Source organism: Cynara cardunculus (genome assembly GCF_001531365.2).
Source record: "Cynara cardunculus var. scolymus isolate 2C chromosome LG 5, CcrdV1, whole genome shotgun sequence".
NCBI classification, from domain to species: Eukaryota; Viridiplantae; Streptophyta; class Magnoliopsida; order Asterales; family Asteraceae; genus Cynara; species Cynara cardunculus.
In genome coordinates this window covers 9,150,169-9,169,192 of record NC_037532.1, presented here as the reverse complement: position 1 = coordinate 9,169,192, position 19,024 = coordinate 9,150,169, and the positions used below count along the sequence as shown (strand labels likewise).

Genomic DNA, 19,024 nt, shown 5'->3' with positions numbered 1-19,024 from the left:
TATAGGTCATAAGAATGTATATAACAGGTTTTAGAAAGTCCAAGAAGTTGTTTAACAGGTTTTGGAATGTTCAAGGACTTATTTGTTTCAAAAAATTGTCCAATAACTTAATCATTTCAAACACTAAAGTCCATTGGGTTTTTTTTTTACTTTTCCCTTAGTTTATAGGTCATAAGAATGTATATAACAAGTTTTAGAAAGTCCAAGGAGTTGTTTAACAGGTTTTGAAATGTTCAATTACTTATTTGTTTCAAAAAATTGTCCAAGAACTTAATCATTCCAAACACTAAAGTCCATTGGGTTTTTTTAGACTTTTTCCAAATAATTAAAAGACTATTTCTCTCTCCTATATAAAGTGTTAGAGATTTATCTAAATTTAGAGATTTCGATTTTGTAGGAAATAAAAAATGTGATTAAATTAATAAGAAAATTAAAAAAAAAATATTGGAAGCAGCCAGCAGGTGGCACATGTGCTAATTGCTATATCTAACCACTCCATTACATTATATGTATTCCAAGTTGAACCACCACCCATTGCAAGTCATCATTATGTACCTTAGAAATTATTTTTATTTTAAATAAATTAATTAATTAATCTACGTCAAAAAGATTTTTTATTTTATTTTATTTTTATAAAGAAATGTTTAGACTTTTGAACGGTGATGAAAGTGGAAAACGTTATATTTACTTTTAAATGGAATACTTGCATTAAAGAAATGTAGCATATTTTAAAAAATCTAATTTAAGAGTATATGACTTAAAAATATTCATTTCAATTGACATATTGTCGACTTGATATAGATGAAAACTTAGGGGGCATTTGGTTCACATAATGGAATTTGGTGGAATTGAAATTCATCAAATGAATTTGACTTTGGAAGAATTGGAATGAGATTTAATGGAATTTGACTGCGTGGTTGGTTGGTAGGAATTGAAATGAAATTTAGCAAAAAAAAAAATTGGAATATGCAGGTGTTGGGTGTGTGTGAGAGGGGTCTAACGATGACAATAGTTGTGTGGTGGTGTTGGGGGTGGGTGGGGGGTTGTGATGACGACAATAGTGAAGGTGGTAGGGAATCATGGATTGCGGTGTGATGGTGAACAGTAGTGGCGTGGTGATGGCAATGGGATGGGGGCGGGTATGTTTGACAACAACTTAAAGGTGGTGTCAGTGAAAGATTGGTTGGGTTGAGGGTGGCAGTGGGATGACAATATAAATTAGTGATGGTGATGAGTGTCACCAACGGTGGTGGCGGATATGTTGGCGCATAGTGGAGGTGGTGGTGTTGATTAAACTGGATGCAAAAGTTACTTTTGTGTTTTTAAAATCAAATTATAACATTTGTCACGGAATAAAATCCAAATCCTTCATTTATATTAAGGCCATGTTTGTTTGTTTTTAAAAACCTCTTAATACCTCTTAAATCTGAATTGGTCAGATGTTTTTGTTTTCAAACCATTTGATTTTTTTTTTAAATAAGAGTTGAAAAGCTCTTACCGTCCTCTGAGATTTTAAGTGATAGTATAAACTCTTAAGGGCTTTTATTCACATACGATATGGACACCAGCTGATAACCTAAAATCAAGTTAGCATACGATCTGGACATTGTATGGACTCTCACTCGATCTCAAGCTATTGATCTCTGCAACTTTACAAATTGGTCTATCTCAAACGTATGTCGACCTCCCGATTTTAAACCCAAATCATTCGATATTCATTACACTCCTGCCAAACCTCACTTTCGGAATCTTGTTCTACTTCCTGCTTCACACACACACATACACTTATATACGTGGATTTGGGTTTTTTAAATAGTTATCATGTGGGTGTTTGAGTCCACAATCATCACGTATCATGCTCATATCATATGGGTGTTCGTGTTTTAGTTGACTGAATATGGCTTAAAATATCATGTGTGTATGTGTTCAAGATTCTGAATTGGGGTTGACGATCCCCTCAGACCTTGATATATTAACATCATGGATTTCAAGGACGACAAGAAGATTGGGACTCATGGAGTAGTTTTTTGGAATTTGAACAAGTTACTTAGTTACGTGTTTTGTATTTGAACATGTTATTTGCTTATGTGTTTGATATTTGACTATTTGGTTGTGTAGTTTTTGTATTTAAACAAGTTGTTGGAAGTTGAGCAAGTTGTTATTTGGTAATGCATTTGATATTGAACACGCTTTTATTTATAATTTTATTTATGTTTTTAATAGGTTTATCATAGATAATAATCAAATCATCATGGATATAAAAAAAACATATTTCTCATCGTCATATTCTTGTATATGTTCTACTTGCAACAAAGGTGAAAGGCGTTTGAAAAGGAAAATAGATAATATGCACTGACTGGACGCCAATTTACGGATAAGCTATTTGAAGGTAATGATCGGCAATGTATTGAGTTGATGCCAATGTCCCGTCAAGCTTCCGTTCGACTATGTGATCACTTTAAAGCAAAAGGTTGGTTAATGGATAGCAAACATATATTGGTCAAAGAAAAGATGACTATCTTCCTGATGATTATAAATTACAATCAACGTTACAGAGTGTTAAAAAACAGGTTCCAACACTCAACACAAACAATTCATAAATTTTTTCATGAAGTGTTGGATAAAATGATCAAGTTTGTTAAAGAGATCATAGTTTCTACATCATTCAATCCTAATCCATATATCCTTGAGAATAATAGAAGGTTACGATGAATATTTAAGGTAAATAATAATTCGATAATAGTTGTATAACTTTCCTTACTAAAATTATTTTGATTATAGGGAGCAATTGGCGCCCTTGATGGAACTTAATACATGTTATCGTCCCTATTCAAGAACAACATTTATATAGAGGATGAGGAAAGGGTGAATGTTATCAATATTTTGGCAATTTGTGACTTCAACATGGTTTTTACATTTGTTGTTGCCGAATGGGAAGAAATTGCACATGATTCTAAAGTTCTGTCAAAAGCTTTAACGAATAGTGCTATTGGATTTTCATTTCCTCCTTCAGGTATACTAATGTTTTTAGAGGTAATATCTTTACTATATTCATATTAATAACATTCTATATATTGTTTTCAGATAAATATTATCTATTTGATGTTGCGTATACAAATACTCAAAGATTTATGGCTCCATATCGTAATGTTAGATATTGGCTCGGAGATTTTCGTCGTCGACGAGTAATGGATACGTATGAGAAGTTTAATCATTCTCATGCAAAGCTTATAAATGTTATTGAACGTTCTTATAGTGTCCTGAAAGCACATTTTCCGATATTGAAAAGAATGACACCATTTACTTGAGGTTCAAAGAGACGTTGTTATTGCATGCTTTGTGGTTCACAACTTCATACGAAAGGAAGATTTAAGTGATGAATTATTTTTTGAGTATGATCCAACCAACGAGCCAGGGGACGATGAGGCTGAAGAGGTTCAATCGCATGGGAGTGTCACTGACCAAACATATATGGCTAGTTTATGAGAAGAAATTACGACACAATTAATGCATCTAGTTGTTATGAAATTTTATTCGTGTTTTCTATTGTGTGTTGAATCAACTGACGTATTTCAGTTGAATTTTTGAACATGTTAAAGTTAGATGGTAGTTTCCAGACAATTTAAATGATTTTATATTTCAGTTGAATTTAAATAAATGAATCGATTCAGATTTCAGACTTCAGACTTCAGACGTTTGTCAGTTTACAAAAACAACCAATATTATTGATTCAAATTTCAGACTTCAGACATTTGTCAGTTTACAAAAACAAACAGTCTGACTGATTCAGATTTCAGACTTTAGACATAAAAACAAACAGTCTGACTGATTCAAATTTCAGATTTCAACACCACCTCTTATAAATCAGAAATAAAATCAAACTTCAACACCTCTTAAAAAACAAAATTCACCTAAAAAATGATCTGATCTCTTAATCATGGAATTGGACAGAATCCAATCAATTCATAATACGAACCAAATATCAATGAATTTGATCAAAATAATTTTTTCATTCCAATTCAATAAAACTCTTTTGAAATCCACGAACCAAACATCTCCATATTATATTTTCAAAAAAATTGTTTTACATATAATTTTTTTACTTCAAATTACACATTTTTAAATAAACTTTTTTTTTAAATTATAATTTTTTTAAATGTAGCTTTAAAGAATATGTTTTTAAAATACAAATTAAAAAGAGATACTTCATTCTCGAAGCCATTTGTCTCGGCCCTCTGACTCGAGTTTCTAGAAAACCTTCTCTTAAGGAGACTTGGTAGACCACGGTCAATGTCATTGGTAAAAATTATAATTGGTCCCTGTGGTTTGTTGGTTATAATAGTTTTCGTTTCTATAATTTCGAAAATACAAGAGGTGCAAAACCTCACCCATGACCTTAACCCCCTTCGATACAAAACCTCACCCACGACCCTAACCCCCTATAGTGCAAAACCTCCCCCACGAGGCCTTTCCATCCACTGCAGAACCTCATTGTCTATGACACATGTACCATCCACTCTTTGCAACTTCTTTATATTTCTTCGCCAACAATGGTGTCCTTGATAAATGCAACACATAAAATGGGAAAAGGCAGGTGAGGGGGTTATTTAGATTAGGGTTTCATCAATTACGGTTTAGGATTTGGATTAGGTTTGATGTTGATGTTAATTTTCAGATTCGGATTTGGGTTTGATTTTGATTTTGAAATTTGGATTTGGGTTTGATTTTAATTTTGAAATTTGAATTTGAGTTTGATTTTGATTTTGAAATTTGGATTTGGATTTTGATTTTGATTTTGATTTTGATTTTGATTTTGACTTTGATTTTGGTGTTTGGATTTGGAAAAGATGCCAGAAGTTTGAAGGTGTAGGATTATGTCATTGTTTTAGTGGAGGATCAAAAAAGATTTATGATAATAGGAAACAAAATAAAAACCTAAAAAGACAAAAATACCTCTTACGTAACAGCTTAAACTTAATACAATTAAAGTGAGGGACCAAATTTGAACGCTTTTGTAAATCACTATGGTCATAATGTATTTTAAAAACTGTAGGGATGAAAACTGTATAAGGACCAAAATTGTACAAATCTTGTTCCTGTGTGGTTATATCAGAATTTAGGGATTGGGTCCTGGAAACGAAATAATTACAAGTACTATTATGGTTTCAGCTTTGTTACGGATTGGGTCCCTTGCCTTAACTCCGTTAGATATGTTGTTATATCTCTCACATGCACTTCATATGAGGGGTATTTTGGTCATTCCATTCATATCTTCAATGATTTTTTTGTTATACATGTTCAAATTTGTTTGCACAAGATCGTGAAGTCATGGAAAAACATGATAAACCTACATAAAAAAAAACCTCAAACATTGCTACCCCTCCCTCGTTCTCCGACCAGCCTCACCCTCCCCTGAGTCCCTCGTTCTCCAACCACTTGGGTCATCTTTCCCGTCACCAAAAACACATAAAATCAACAAGTTTTCTGAAGAACAAAATTGACAACTTAAGCCATCTTTGAAGAATAAAATTAATAAGATAAGCCCTCTGTGAAGAACAAAATCAACAATAAAACCCATTTCGGAAGGAAAAAACCAAAACACAAAACCCTTTCATGACAATCTAAGGTTTAATATCAATAACCAATAATCCAACCTTACACCGAGTATAGATTAAAGGCGGGTGTCACCAAAACCCAACAATAGCCGCTATCTCCAAATATAGAAGACGTATCCGAACAACTAAATCCATCTCGTCCATCTAACTAGCACTTCACTCTTCATGATGTCACTAGTACCATTCCCAAACAAGAATTTAATGCACATGCCGACAAATAAAAAAAAAGGTCAGGCTTAACGCCTAGTAAGTTCAAGCAGTTTTAATCATTTATATAAAACGGTAAAAACGGAGGGAATGCTATTTAAATCACAATTTCCAAAATGGAAGGTATTGAATATCAAAATAACATCTTTCCGAAAACCACCATTTTCGTTATGAAAACTTATAAATCAAAGTACTCATTTAACATGAAACTAAATCCCAATAGTCACCCAAAATATGGATAATGTTTAATATCCCAAAACCATAAAGTATGGATACACGTCATACCCAAAACAAAACCGATATTATGGATAATACACTATCAAGAAATAACACCTTTTGGTTTCAGGGGAGACCCGTTTCCATCAAGTGGCGGAACACCAAGTAAGCCACATCAAGATGTTGACGAGTAAATCATCCCTATAATACGAGCCTTGGGGATTACTTTATTTAGGGTTAAGATAAGAACATCAAAACTCCTTACTTAGTCAGTCCTCAAGTTACAAGCTGAGAACATCAAAACTCCCAACTTGCCTAAAATCAAAGTTTCTAAAGCAAGGACAAGAAAACTCCTTTGTCCCAAACCAATGATATCAAGAAGAGAACCTCATAAATTCTCCTTTGTCACAACCGAAAGGGTCCAAGCTGAGAACATAAAAAAATCCTCATTTAACTAAACCTTATGGCCCCAAGACGAGAACATCAAAATTCCTCGCTTAGTGACACATATGCTTATGGATCCAATGCATTATAGTCTAAATTACATGACTCTAGATGAATGATCCAATGCGGCAGTCAGGATACGTTTTCCCCCATCTCCCACCTCGCGGTAGTTAGATTGTATGTATTTGAAGATTAAATTGTATGAATTGAATATTTTAAATTGTATGAGTTGGATATTTTATATCGTATGAATTTGTTAGTTTTAATTTGTTCACAGTTTTGGTTTGTTATACTATTTTCAGGTTTTGTATAAATAAATATAGGAATTATGTAATTTCAAAAAAATTATTTTTTAGATTAATACAAATTAGCGACGGATTAGCGAGGGAAAATTCGTCGCTGAAAGTCCTTGAAAATTCCCTCGCTGATCCGTCGCTAAAAGTTCCCTCGTTGATCCGTCGCTGATAGATCCATCGCTGATCCGTTGCTGAAAGTTCCCTCGCTGATCTGTCGCTGAAAGTTCTTTCGCTGAATAGTCGTTGAAAGATCCCTCGCTGATCCGTCACAGATATATTCCCTTGCTGATCCGTCGTTGAAAGTATCCCTCGCAAATATGTCGCTAACATTCCTCGCTGATAGCATTACATACGAGCATTTGACCGACGGAGTATCAGCGACGGATAACCCTTTTAGCAACGGATCTGCGAGGGAAATTTCCCTCGCTAATACTCTGCATTTTTGTAGTGTAATTTGAGATCCCCAAGCAAGTACTTTCAAGAAAGCTTTTCAAAACTATCAAGCAAGCTAAAAGATTCCAATATTAACTTAAATTCCAAATCTACAAAGATCCTCGTAACGGTTCATCCCCCAAATACTAATAACTTAACTTTTCCAACTTGTGACCATTTTACGTAGAGCTTTCTTAAAGATGAACAAAATTAAATATACTTAAATGGTAAGATTCTAATCCCGAAATGACATTCATGTACTTGAAATACACTTTTATAACCAATTCCTAAAGATCCATTATTTTCTAGCAAAAAGGTAAAAAAAAAACCCGAATCTCCCAAAATACTCTAAATTGGTCAAAATCCAAAAATATGCAAAATACATCAAGAGGGATGTTCTGGGAGACTAAAAAACAGGTTTAGACATGAATAAAGGGTTAGAAAGGTTAGGATGAACATGAAAACCAATTTTTAGGAAAACCTAAACACTAGGTAAACAATAGAGGAAGATGGTAACCACAAGGGTGGTGTCTGATTGGTTTGAACTTGGCTCAAAAAGTCAAAAGTACCAGGAGGTCGTTCAAATCCAAGGAGGAATAAAAATCCCCTTATGGTCACAGAGGTTCAAATGCAGTGACTCTGGGCTATCTGCAAAGCAGGTGGTCGGCCTGGAATTAGTCAGCTCACATAGCGGGTTGGATATCCAGGTTAATCAAAAAAAAAATTGAGGAAAATGGTCGGAGAAGATAAGGATCTTGAGCTTCAATTCACTAGCTTTGATCTCTAGTTTCAAACCCTTTAAATTCCCTTAAATCCTTCAAAATGGTGATACCAAAGATCAAGGATCGAATTTTGAGAGAAATAATGAGTTGATGAAAGAAGAAATGAAAAAAAGGGGAAATTTTCAGATTTAAAAGGGACTGGAGGTCCAAGTTCTTCCCCACTTCACAGGCGTAAAGAAATGCTGCCAAAAAATTAATTTTCTTAACTATATAGCACCAAACGTAACCAATTCAAGATGTCACTTAAGGTTTATTCTAAAGTCAAAGGTACATTTAGAATGTAGTTTTAACCCCAACCTAATTTATAGATTTGATAGTTCTCATCTAAACCCTAAACTATGACAATCGTGTCTCTCTAATTCGGTGCGTTGATCGGACGATGTTGATATTTGAACTAGAAACCATATCTTGATACCTTGATTCTTCAATGTGTAATGGTGGGTCGTAGGAGACCGAACAAGGAATCAAAGGAAGAGAGATCTAGGGCTCCAACATGGTTTGGTCGAGAGTTGCAGAAGGGTGGTCGGAGTTCGAACATGAACTCAAGGGAAGAGAGTTGGAGGAGACCAAATTAGGGGGAGAGGAACCGTCCGAGGAGGAGGCTACAAAAGTTGGTAGGGGTTAACCACAAGGGTGGTGTCTGATTGGTTTAAACTTAACTCCAAAGGTTAAAATTGTCTGGAGGTCCCAGATTCAAGTCCAAGAAGAAACAAAAGTCTCTTTGTGGCCACAGAGGTTCAAATGTGGTGACTTCGGGCTACCTGCAAAACAGCAGATGGTTATTCTAGAGTAAAAGTAACTATATTTGTTATTATTCGTTTGAAGAAGCCAATCCATAATTTATGTTTAAGTAAAGGGATGAAATGTGTAATTTACTCACTATTAATTATTAAATAAAGATTTACTTTTTAGTAATAAAAAAGCCACAGGAGTCCGATGGCTTTCTTTATGTTATTCAACGAGACGACTTACACCTACACGTTCACACCACCGTCTCCGTAATTTCCTCCTTCGACGTTATATACATACATATATATATATATACATATATATATATATATATATTCTCTCCCATAGCTTCGTAACCTTCCAAACCTGCAATTTTCTTCTAAAAACAGTGATAACTGGTTGAAAAGACTCCATCTTAACACAAAACAGCAGAAAAATACAGAAATAGCGATGACAGGTGGCGGCATATTAGAGGTGATATTGGTCGATTCCGAAGGCATAAGAGCTAAGAAGTTTCTCGGTAACAATCCAACTCATATCAATCAAACTTACCTTCTTCCAACTTATATTCGCTGCAAGCATTTGTTTTCAGCTTCTTTAAGGCTCGATCTTAATGGCTCAGCTCTGCTCGTAACCCATATATCGTCAGGCTAATTGCTCTTTGGTCTGTTTTCAGGTTGCTTAGTGTGTTTCGGTACATCGGCTGTTAATAAACCGTACGTCTGTGTCGAGTATGGAGATCAAAAACGTATAAGCAAAGTTGCTGAAGGTGAGATCTAATTTGTGTGAACGAATACTTGTATTGGGTCGATATTGATATATGAATTGGATGAATAATGTTTATGTAGAGAAGGGGAAGAAATCCATATGGGACCAGAAGTTCGAGTTCGAGGTTGACCACGCAGCTGAATCAAACAAGCCGTCTGAAAAGCTCGTGTTTCATGTGATGAACAAACACAAGCTTTCCGATGATGCGTATGTTGGTGAAGCTACGTAAGAACATTAAAACCTAACTACTTGTTGTGGGCTTGAAGAGATGTTTCTGTTTTGTGGTCATTGCGGATCGAACTAGAAATGATGAGTTTTTTGTTTGATAAGTGTGTCTGGGTTTTCGGGTTAGTTTACGTTCAAGTTGACAGTCTGGAAAAACCTCTGGTGGCCTGAGTAGACTCGAATATCGTCAACTAATGGGAAACAAACCCATGCCTTTGTGCTTGTCGCTCATAGGTTGTCGGTTTAAGTCTCTTGATCAGGTTACCTACGGCTGGTTATCAGGGATGGACCCAAAAAAAATTCAAACGGTGATACCATTTTACTATAAAAAACAAATATAGGGAAAAGATTTCAAACGTTGACATTATTTGACCATAAGTTAGCACCACTGTAGATCTGTCCAGGCTGATTTTTATCTTCAAGTCTTCTTGGTATTAGTCGAGGTGTATGCACGCTAGACTTTAACACCCACAATTACAAAAAAAATTGAGTCTTAATCCAACCGAGCGACCCCAAGGGTTGAAATCTCGAGTTTTTGTCGAATTGAATAAGGTTTTCTCAATGACGGTGCATATTTGATTTATATCGGATCGAATGTGTGTAGGATTCATGTAAAGGACGTCGTTTTGCTGGGGATGGAGGATGGGGAGGCGGAGCTCGGAAGCCGGAAATACAGGGTGGTCCGGCAGGACAAATCCTACACCGGTGATATATCTGTGGCGGTGACCTTCAAGGTTTGAATCTTTATTTAATTACAAGGAGTGTATTTTTTTATTATCTATATCTATATATATATATATATATATATATACATGTATATATGTATGATGATAATCAACTTAGAACCACAAAAAAGTTACAAATATACGATAATCGATATAAAATATATTTTTATATCATTTTTTTGATCAAAAATTATGACTTAATATACTGTTTTACATATGTTTGTTTTCACCTTATGACAAAAATTATATGTTGAACTTTCTTTTATTCACTTAATGAAACGAAAAATACACATAAAAAATATTCATATGGTGAAACAAATACATATGAAATTATTATATTATAAAATAAATATATATGTGAAGCAATATCTTAAATCCCAACATCTGATTAAAAAATTGTATAAAATTTTATTTTTAAATCGATTCTCACGAGATTTATATTCTTTTTATAGTTTTCATTTAATTTTAATCCATATATATATATATATATATATATTAAATAAATTTATTCATATTTATATTCTTGTAATCGTATTAATCATGTGCAGAGAAAAGACGGAGTCAACACAACAGAAATAAGGAAGGAAAGCAAGCCATGTAAATAATGAAGATGATACAAAAATTCCAGTCGTATATTATTTAAAAAATTTTGTGCTAAGTTTATAGAGTTTAAATTTATTATTGTATAATTCTTCACCAAATTTACATATTTTAATTCATAATATATATTTTTTAAAGGGTTTATGCCTAATTGGTTTGAGCTTGATTAAAAAAGATAAAAGTATCTAGAGGTTCCAAGTTCAAATCCAAGAAGAAATAAAATTCTCTAGTGGCCACAGAGGTTCAAATGCGGTGATTCCAGGCTATCTGCAAACCAAATGGTCATTCTGGAATTAGTCTGCTCGCATAGTTTGTTAGATATCCATATTAATAAAAAATTATATATATATATATATATATATATTAATGTGTATACAAGATTCAAAACAAGGGACTACGTTTGTTCTATGAGAGATAATTAATATAACTGTTTTTATTTTAACAATAAATTGATGTGGAATTAATTTGACGGGGTAGGTGCATGCCTTTGAAAAACGATTCTCGTGTTTGTACTATGAAATTAAAAAAAAAATGGTAAATTGAATTTTTTTTTTCATTTTATTTAAGAAAATATAATTTTTCGTTTTACTGGTTTTGTTGTATTTTACTGATATATTGAAAATATCACGAGAGAACTGGTATACATCTTTCGTTTTATAAGTATAAAATTAATCCATTCAAAAAATATCAAGGCTTAATTGTTCAAAATATCAAAGTCAGTTGAGCAATTATAAATTTAACTAATTAATTGTAATTATTTCACAAGTTTTTATCAACAGACACTAAAATTTCATATTTTACTATTATATCATATTAAAAATGTCTCTTTGTATAAAGTTGATTATAAGTAGTAGCAAAATTGGTCCCGGATTATATGATTATACAAATTAATTAGTATTCGAATTTGAGAGCCGAAATGTGAGAGTTAGAATTCATATAGGTTTGGGATTCTTAGGGGCCGTTTATCCAAATGCTTACCCGGTAAACGTTTACCAATAGAAGTCAATACTATCATTTATTTTGATGCGTAAGATTTTAGTACATCAAACCCTATCGAATGAAACAATTTACTGAGTAAGAGTCGTCATCCTCACTTACCGGGTAAAGACTCTTCATCCTTCTCATCGCTCTTACCCGATAAGATTCTTGGTCCTTCATCCAATGAAGAAATTGATGCGTTAAACACTTACCAAGTAAGTATTTAGTAAACGGCCCCTTAGTTATGGGCATTGAGCTTTTAATTTAACCATCTTGTTGGTCATTTCACAATCTCATAAGGGTTTCATGCAACATAGATTCATATATTGTGTTAGTACAACTTTGGGGGAACTACTGCAAGGATTGAAAAATTAACGATTTTCTAAATTTAAATCAGTTAATACAAATTTAAACCTTCTTTCATCTAATAAACGTATGGTTGGTGAAACCATACGCATATCAAAACAATTTTCATGCATAACATAAATAATTGTTCCTGATGCACATGTTACCAAATACATTACAAAAACCAATGATTTCTTCAATCAGAGTTATAATCGAGTTTATACGAGTTTAATAAAATAAGACCAGCTTCAAAGATTTTTCGATTTTGACCTACTTTTAACCAAAATCAGATGTCTGTTTCACAGAGATGTCTATTACACTCACGCTTTCTGAAACACATATTGTAAGCCTTATTTCGATAAAAGGAACAATTTGTTATGAATTCCATAAACAAGTGTGTTTATGATTTCTTCCGTTTTTTCAACAACATTCGTACAGAGTTTATTAGAATACGGCAACCGTACATTCAGTAGAAATTAACCTTATTCTTACAAGAATCCATACTAAAGAATAGGATGTGTGTTTTGAAGTTTACCAATGAGCAGCAACCTTTTATGAATCCAAGCAACAATCGTCCGCTTGTTGCCTCCATAGCATCCACACGAGAGAATTGGATCACGCTATTCGTCATAAAAAAATCTATATACATGAGTATTCAAGATTTCGACTTCAAACATGAGAAGAGAATATAACACGCTTAGGCTTCAGAATATATGCTAATTTTGACAAGGATTTGGGCTTAAAGATTTTTTTTATATATATAATATTTATATACGGCAAATGTAACAAATAAACTCGCACACACTTCTCACATTTGGTGATATTTGAACCTCTGACCTCCTAGGAGGCCAAGGATTACAAGTTGAAGTATTAAACTATTTATGTGATTACTTGAAATAAATAATTGTAGAAATCTTAAAATAAAAAATAATGAAAAGAAAGACAAAAGAAAAAATAAAATAAAATTGTTTTTTTATTTTATTGGGCCAAAAATGTAAATGAATGAGTTTAGAGGGCCAAATCTGTCACTTAATTAAAGTATTAAAGGTTTTAATTTGTTTTGGTCCAAAAATGTAAATTATCATGTCAGGAGGGGTCCGGTTGTAAATGTCAGAAAGTTCAGGTGGCCGAATATCATCTTTTTTAAAGATGAAAGACCTGTTTTGCCAACAGTACATGTATGTTTAGAGAAAAATGACCCACCAGCTAAAAACTCTTGCTTTGGTCTAATTTTGTCAACTAATAAGCCAAAACTCTTGCATATAAATGTAAAGAACTGACTTAAGATTATTTTTATTCAAATAGTTCTATGAATAAGCAAATATTGAAAGAGAAATCTGAGTTTGAAGTTCGAATTGAAAAATCTCGGGTTTTCACCGATTTTGGGAGAGATTCTTAACTAAATCTCATGGTTTTATGTCTATGGCTTCGTTTTTAGGTACTCTATCAAACACCAATAGCCTCATGTTTCAGATTTGTGTTTACATGGTTCGATTTTTATGTCTTGAAGTTGTTGAATTTTAATTTTAAAAACAAAACTGTAAATAAGAAAATGGAACTCATTACTTACCGAAAAATTGAGTTTTTTATGTCAAAATGTTGGTAAAATGTTACCAAGAGATTATTGCAAAAAGAACAAAGAAAAAAGAGGTAAAACGAGTGAAAATGGAGCTCAAAATGAATATCCATAACCATTAGACGAATTCAATAGCAAGTAAGCAAATTTTGAGACTAGTAGGACAGATACAACAGTACCGTAATAATTAAGAAAATGAATATTTTATTTATTAATTTGGTCTTTTTCTTGTTATTTTGCCTCAAAAACGACATCACTTTCTCTTGCCATCGCCTTCACCATGGTGTTATTGATGCCCGACCATCCTATGCCTCCTTGCTTCTTTTGTCAAACATTGTACCACCCCTCGCCGACAGTCGTTGTCGTGCAGCATATGTCCATCGTTTTTTTTAATTTGTTTTAGTTTTATGTTTGACTATTGTACATGTTTTTAGTAGTTTGATGGTGATGGTGATGATGACGGTGACGGTGATGGTGATGGTGACGATTGATTTGCTTATACTATGCATAAATAGTTTTATATTTTTATCAAGTATATAATGTTTTAAATGTTTAATAAATTCTTAAATGTATGTACATTTTATAATCTATATTATCTTATAAAACATTTGGCTAAAACTTTTAAAAACAACTTTTTAAGCATATATTTCTACCAATTAATGTCAAATTACTTAAAGACAACCTTTATTGCTAATGGTACAATTTATTAAAGTCATACCTAAACTCGTTCAAATCAAAACTCTCAATACTTTATATTTAAGATAATCAATAAATTATTAAATTAAAAATTCACGAAAATCCACCACATCTTGTAATGACATTGACAGTGCATATTCTGGTACAAAATCTTACATCCCTTGCTGCTATGTGAAGTGAAATAATGATACGAAAGAAAATAAAACCAACCAAAGTTGTTATTTAGAACCGTTTACCAAACGTTTATTCAGGTAAGTGCTTTCCAAGTTATGTTACCTCACCGGATGAATATGATAAGAACCAAAAATCTTACCTGGAAAGAGCGAGACAAGGACCAAGAGTCTTACCGGCGGTAAGTGAGGGCGACGACTCTTATCATGGTAAGCACTTAATTACCGGGTAAATTTTTGCATGCGATATCGTTTTGCTGGACTAAAATCTTACCCAGTTAGTAAATAATAGTGCTAAATTTTATTGATTAGCACTTACCGGATAAGTATTTGATAAACGGCCCCGTAGTGTAATTTTCCTAATTTTCAATAATTTTAACCATTATTGGTGATTTATTTTCAATAATGTAATAAAATTAAGTGTCTTATTTAGTAAGACATTGTTTATTCGTTTTTTCTGTTAGAACATGTCTGCAACAAAATGACTTAATATGAAATGAACAACATATACATTATGACTTTTCTGGTTTAGTCATTTTTACACATTGCTTAAAAATTATACAAAAAGAAAAAACAAATAATGCTTAATGACTCAGCAAATAAGTCACTATTCTCATTAAGTAAAAACGAATAGATGCTAGAAAAGTAAATTTCCGTTTCCTACTTGTTTCATACAAAACATATAGACTCAGGGGTTGTTTGGCAATTACTAAATGATTTGGTATAAAATGATTGAGTGATCAGGATGATTAAGAGGTTCTCCTGATATAGTGTAAAATTAAATATAATTATTTAGTAATTGTATACAATAAAATTAGGGCTCTTAATAATGGTTAAGGGAGATCCATGAAACAAAATCATTCAGAGAGTTTTAGAATCATTATGAGACAAACTTTTTTTTTTATCAAACAAAATTCATTTCTTAATAATTTAGATGTTGCTTCTTAATGGAACTAATAAAATGTAAACAAACAACCCCTCAAACAAGTTTCAATTAGTTACAAATCAGATGTACATTTTGAAAGAATAAAAAGATTAGCGAATAATGGTCAAAGTAACTTTGATATTTCCATAATCCATTCGTCCCAAAGTAAGTGTCTACAATGAAAAAGGCATATCATTTAAAAATGTATAATTATTACACTTTTAATTAACTAAATGACAATTTTATCTTTTATAATAAAGAAAGAAACTTTCTTCATCTCATAACTAATAGTATAATGGAAAAATAAACATTTACTTTAGAAATATAGTTAGTGTATTTTAAGATAAAATAAGTAAAAATATAAACACTTATTTTGAGACCAAAAAGTTAATACATTAAGAAATCTTGGTTCAAGCATCTTCACTTTATGATCATGTGTTATGGGTCAAACCCAATTTCTATAAAAGGGAATTTTATCTGATTCAAGTATATCTGATTATAAACTTAGATATAATAAAATAAGAGTTAATTACGGATTTGATCTCTTTGGTTTGATGATTTTTACAAAAATAGCTCCTAAACTTTATTTATTATAGATTATGACTCGTTATATGTTATTTTGTAATGAGTGGATGCGCCTCACTCTACCGACCATCCAAAACATCTGTTAGAATTAACCGCAGTTACGTTATTTTACTATTTTCACCTTTTTAACATTAATTTATTTCTGTTTTTGTTATTTTTGTTTTTGGTTTTTTTCAAATTTTTGTAAAAACCCCTAAATTACAAGGACACCATGAATAACTCTAATACACACACACACACATATATATCCACGATCAGAGACGTCGTCCCTCTCGTTTTACTCCGGTGAACCCCCTCCCTCCGTCATCCCTGTGCGTCCAATGAACCCCCTCTATACCTCTCTCTTTCCCGTTGGAACATGAACCCACTCCATCCCACTAGTGACCTCCCCCGATGACAGCCATCGTTGCGACCTCCCCTGTGACAACCACCTTCGTAACCCATCACCAACTGTTAATACATACACGAAACACAGACACAAATATACTCGACATATATACAAACATACCCAATACACACATAGTATACACAATCTCTCAGAGATGGAGAAGTGGGTGTGGAGGATTTCACTGAAGACCGGAGATGCCGATGGAGATCGGATCGAGTTGGGTGTGTGTGCTCTCTATGTGTGTGTGTGTATGAGTCGCAGATTGGTAGCGGCGACCGACTGATGGGAATCTCGCCTGAGATGGAGGCCGTGAAAGCAGACCTGTCGTGAGGGGGTTCAAAAGACGAGACAGAAGCTGGTGGTGATCACCGGAGAGAGAAAGGTATAGTGAATGATGATGGTGTGGTTCGTCGGAGCTGGGTGGGGGTCATGTGCTGGTCGTGAAGAGATAGGGATAAGAGAGAGATTATTACGTAGCGGTCCCTAAAGTTTTGGGGATTATACAAAAAAACCCTCATAGTTAACGGATGTTTTGAAAGTGAGGGAATAACTAGTTACGAAATCACATACGTCAGTCTTAATCTGTAACATATGAAATTTAGGGACATTTTCGTAAACAATACGAACCACAGGGACCAAATCTGCAAATAACTCTAGAAAGAAAAAGAGACACGTGTAATGAAGATTTGAAGTTGGTGCATGCATGAAATGAGAGGGAGGTGTTTCTATTTTTGTAAAGGGAACCGCTATATGTAGCAGTGACCGCCCATTTTTCTCTCTCTTTTCTCATAAGAAAACCATCCACTTTCATCCTCACAATAATTCAATTCGTCTTCTCCATTCAATTTCTCCAATGACGTTTTCTCTGGTTCTCCTCTTTGCAGCTTCCTCTCTCTTCCTCCATGGAACCACCATTCATGGTATGTATGTATGCAATTTACCGCTTCATCAATTTTACATCTAATTCTTTTTTGTGGCCACATTAATTCACTGGTTGTTGGTGAAATCTGTAGGTGAGATTATATGTGAGGATTTGACCAAGGATAATTGTTCCTTTGCTATTTCGTATACCGGAAAGAGATGCGTGTTGGAGGATTTCGAGGATAAGAAAGGAAAAGTGGAGTATCAATGCCGGACGTCGGAAGTGGTGGTGGAGATGATGTGGAATCACATCGAGACTGATGAATGTGTTAGGGCTTGCGGTGTTGATAGAAACGCCACCGGAATTTCCTCCGATTCGTTGCTTGATAAAAACTCAATCGTTACTCTCTGCTCACCACCGTGTTACCAGAAATGCCCTAACATCGTCGATCTTCACTTCAATTTGGCCGTCGGTGAAGGTAAATCGATTTTCCCCCAATTTTAACTCCAAAACACGTCAGATCTACACACAGTTTTTTCCACCATTTTTTTTAGTTTTCAATTTCAAATTGTATACATACATACATATATGTATATATCTATCTCTGTATGGTTTTAGGCGTATCATTGCCGGATCTGTGCGAGCAACAGCGTAGCAATCCTGATTGTGCCATGATCGATCTTCTAAGCTCTGGTGCTGCTTCTGGTCCGGTGGGTAGTGAAGCATCTCGTCTGTTTAGTGCTGCACCATCCCCTTTTTCCCTCTAATTCATTTTGTGTTTGATATACACATATGATGATGATTGATGATGATGATGATATTATGTGTGTGTTGTTGTTTGAATTGAAATTTTGTTGTAGAGCATTTGGCGGAATAATTAGCAGAATTAGAGGAAAAGTAGATATATATACTTTGATCTTTCTATTTTCATTCATCTTTTCAACCTTTTGTAATCCATATCATTTGAACCTTCATTCTAGTTTGATGTATGGCTTGGTGATTTATAGATCATTGTACGGAGTCGGTTTACCAAACGATTATCTCGTAAGCTTTTACCAGTAATCACCACATTCACTTATTGTATCGGTTATAATATTATCGGTCATCAAATTGAATTGTCGGTAATTGCTTAACGGGTAAAAGTTTTTTCCTTTATTTAGTAGATAAGATTTTTGGTTGTTGTTATGCTTTTTACCAGGTAAGATTCATGTTCTCGTCATGCTTACTTAGCAAGACTAGAAAGATATTCGCGTAATGCAGCGAGATACATCTCAATTTTAATATTCTATTTTATTCTTTGTTTTTGTTAATATTATAATACGATTTTATGTGTTTTTAAGAAAGCAATAATGATTTTATTTTTGAATAAAATATAAATTTGAAAATATCATAAAATTAAAAAATATATATACATCAATGTTGATAAAATCAACTATTTAAAAGTTCTATTTTGTATGTAA

At 33.3% G+C, this 19,024-nt stretch overlaps 2 protein-coding genes across 2 annotated transcripts; both read left to right on the top strand.

Annotated features, from left to right (window-relative positions):
* The first annotated feature begins 9,103 nt into the window (after nucleotides 1-9,103).
* LOC112513733 (elicitor-responsive protein 1-like) lies at nucleotides 9,104-11,136 on the top strand. The gene is made up of 5 exons (XM_025120087.1): nucleotides 9,104-9,241; nucleotides 9,398-9,490; nucleotides 9,570-9,714; nucleotides 10,319-10,448; nucleotides 10,988-11,136. The coding sequence occupies exons 1-5, from the start codon at nucleotides 9,172-9,174 to the stop codon at nucleotides 11,042-11,044; spliced, it is 495 nt and encodes a 164-aa protein (XP_024975855.1). The 5' UTR covers nucleotides 9,104-9,171; the 3' UTR covers nucleotides 11,045-11,136.
* A 6,419-nt stretch (nucleotides 11,137-17,555) lies between these two features.
* On the top strand, nucleotides 17,556-18,373 carry LOC112512782. The gene is made up of 3 exons (XM_025118924.1): nucleotides 17,556-17,622; nucleotides 17,716-18,042; nucleotides 18,183-18,373. Exons 1-3 carry the CDS (start codon nucleotides 17,556-17,558, stop codon nucleotides 18,329-18,331), a joined length of 543 nt encoding a protein of 180 aa, XP_024974692.1. The 3' UTR covers nucleotides 18,332-18,373.
* The last annotated feature ends 651 nt before the right edge of the window (nucleotides 18,374-19,024 follow it).

Coding starts and splice junctions, on each gene's coding strand:
- LOC112513733 (XM_025120087.1), top strand. CDS start 9,172: ATGACAGGTGGCGGCATATTAGAGGTGATATTGGTCGATTCCGAAGGC. Junction 9,242..9,397: donor AAGAGCTAAGAAGTTTCTCG/GTAACAATCCAA, acceptor GTCTGTTTTCAG/GTTGCTTAGTGTGTTTCGGT. Junction 10,449..10,987: donor CTGTGGCGGTGACCTTCAAG/GTTTGAATCTTT, acceptor AATCATGTGCAG/AGAAAAGACGGAGTCAACAC.
- LOC112512782 (XM_025118924.1), top strand. CDS start 17,556: ATGACGTTTTCTCTGGTTCTCCTCTTTGCAGCTTCCTCTCTCTTCCTC. Junction 17,623..17,715: donor CCATGGAACCACCATTCATG/GTATGTATGTAT, acceptor TGAAATCTGTAG/GTGAGATTATATGTGAGGAT. Junction 18,043..18,182: donor CAATTTGGCCGTCGGTGAAG/GTAAATCGATTT, acceptor GTATGGTTTTAG/GCGTATCATTGCCGGATCTG.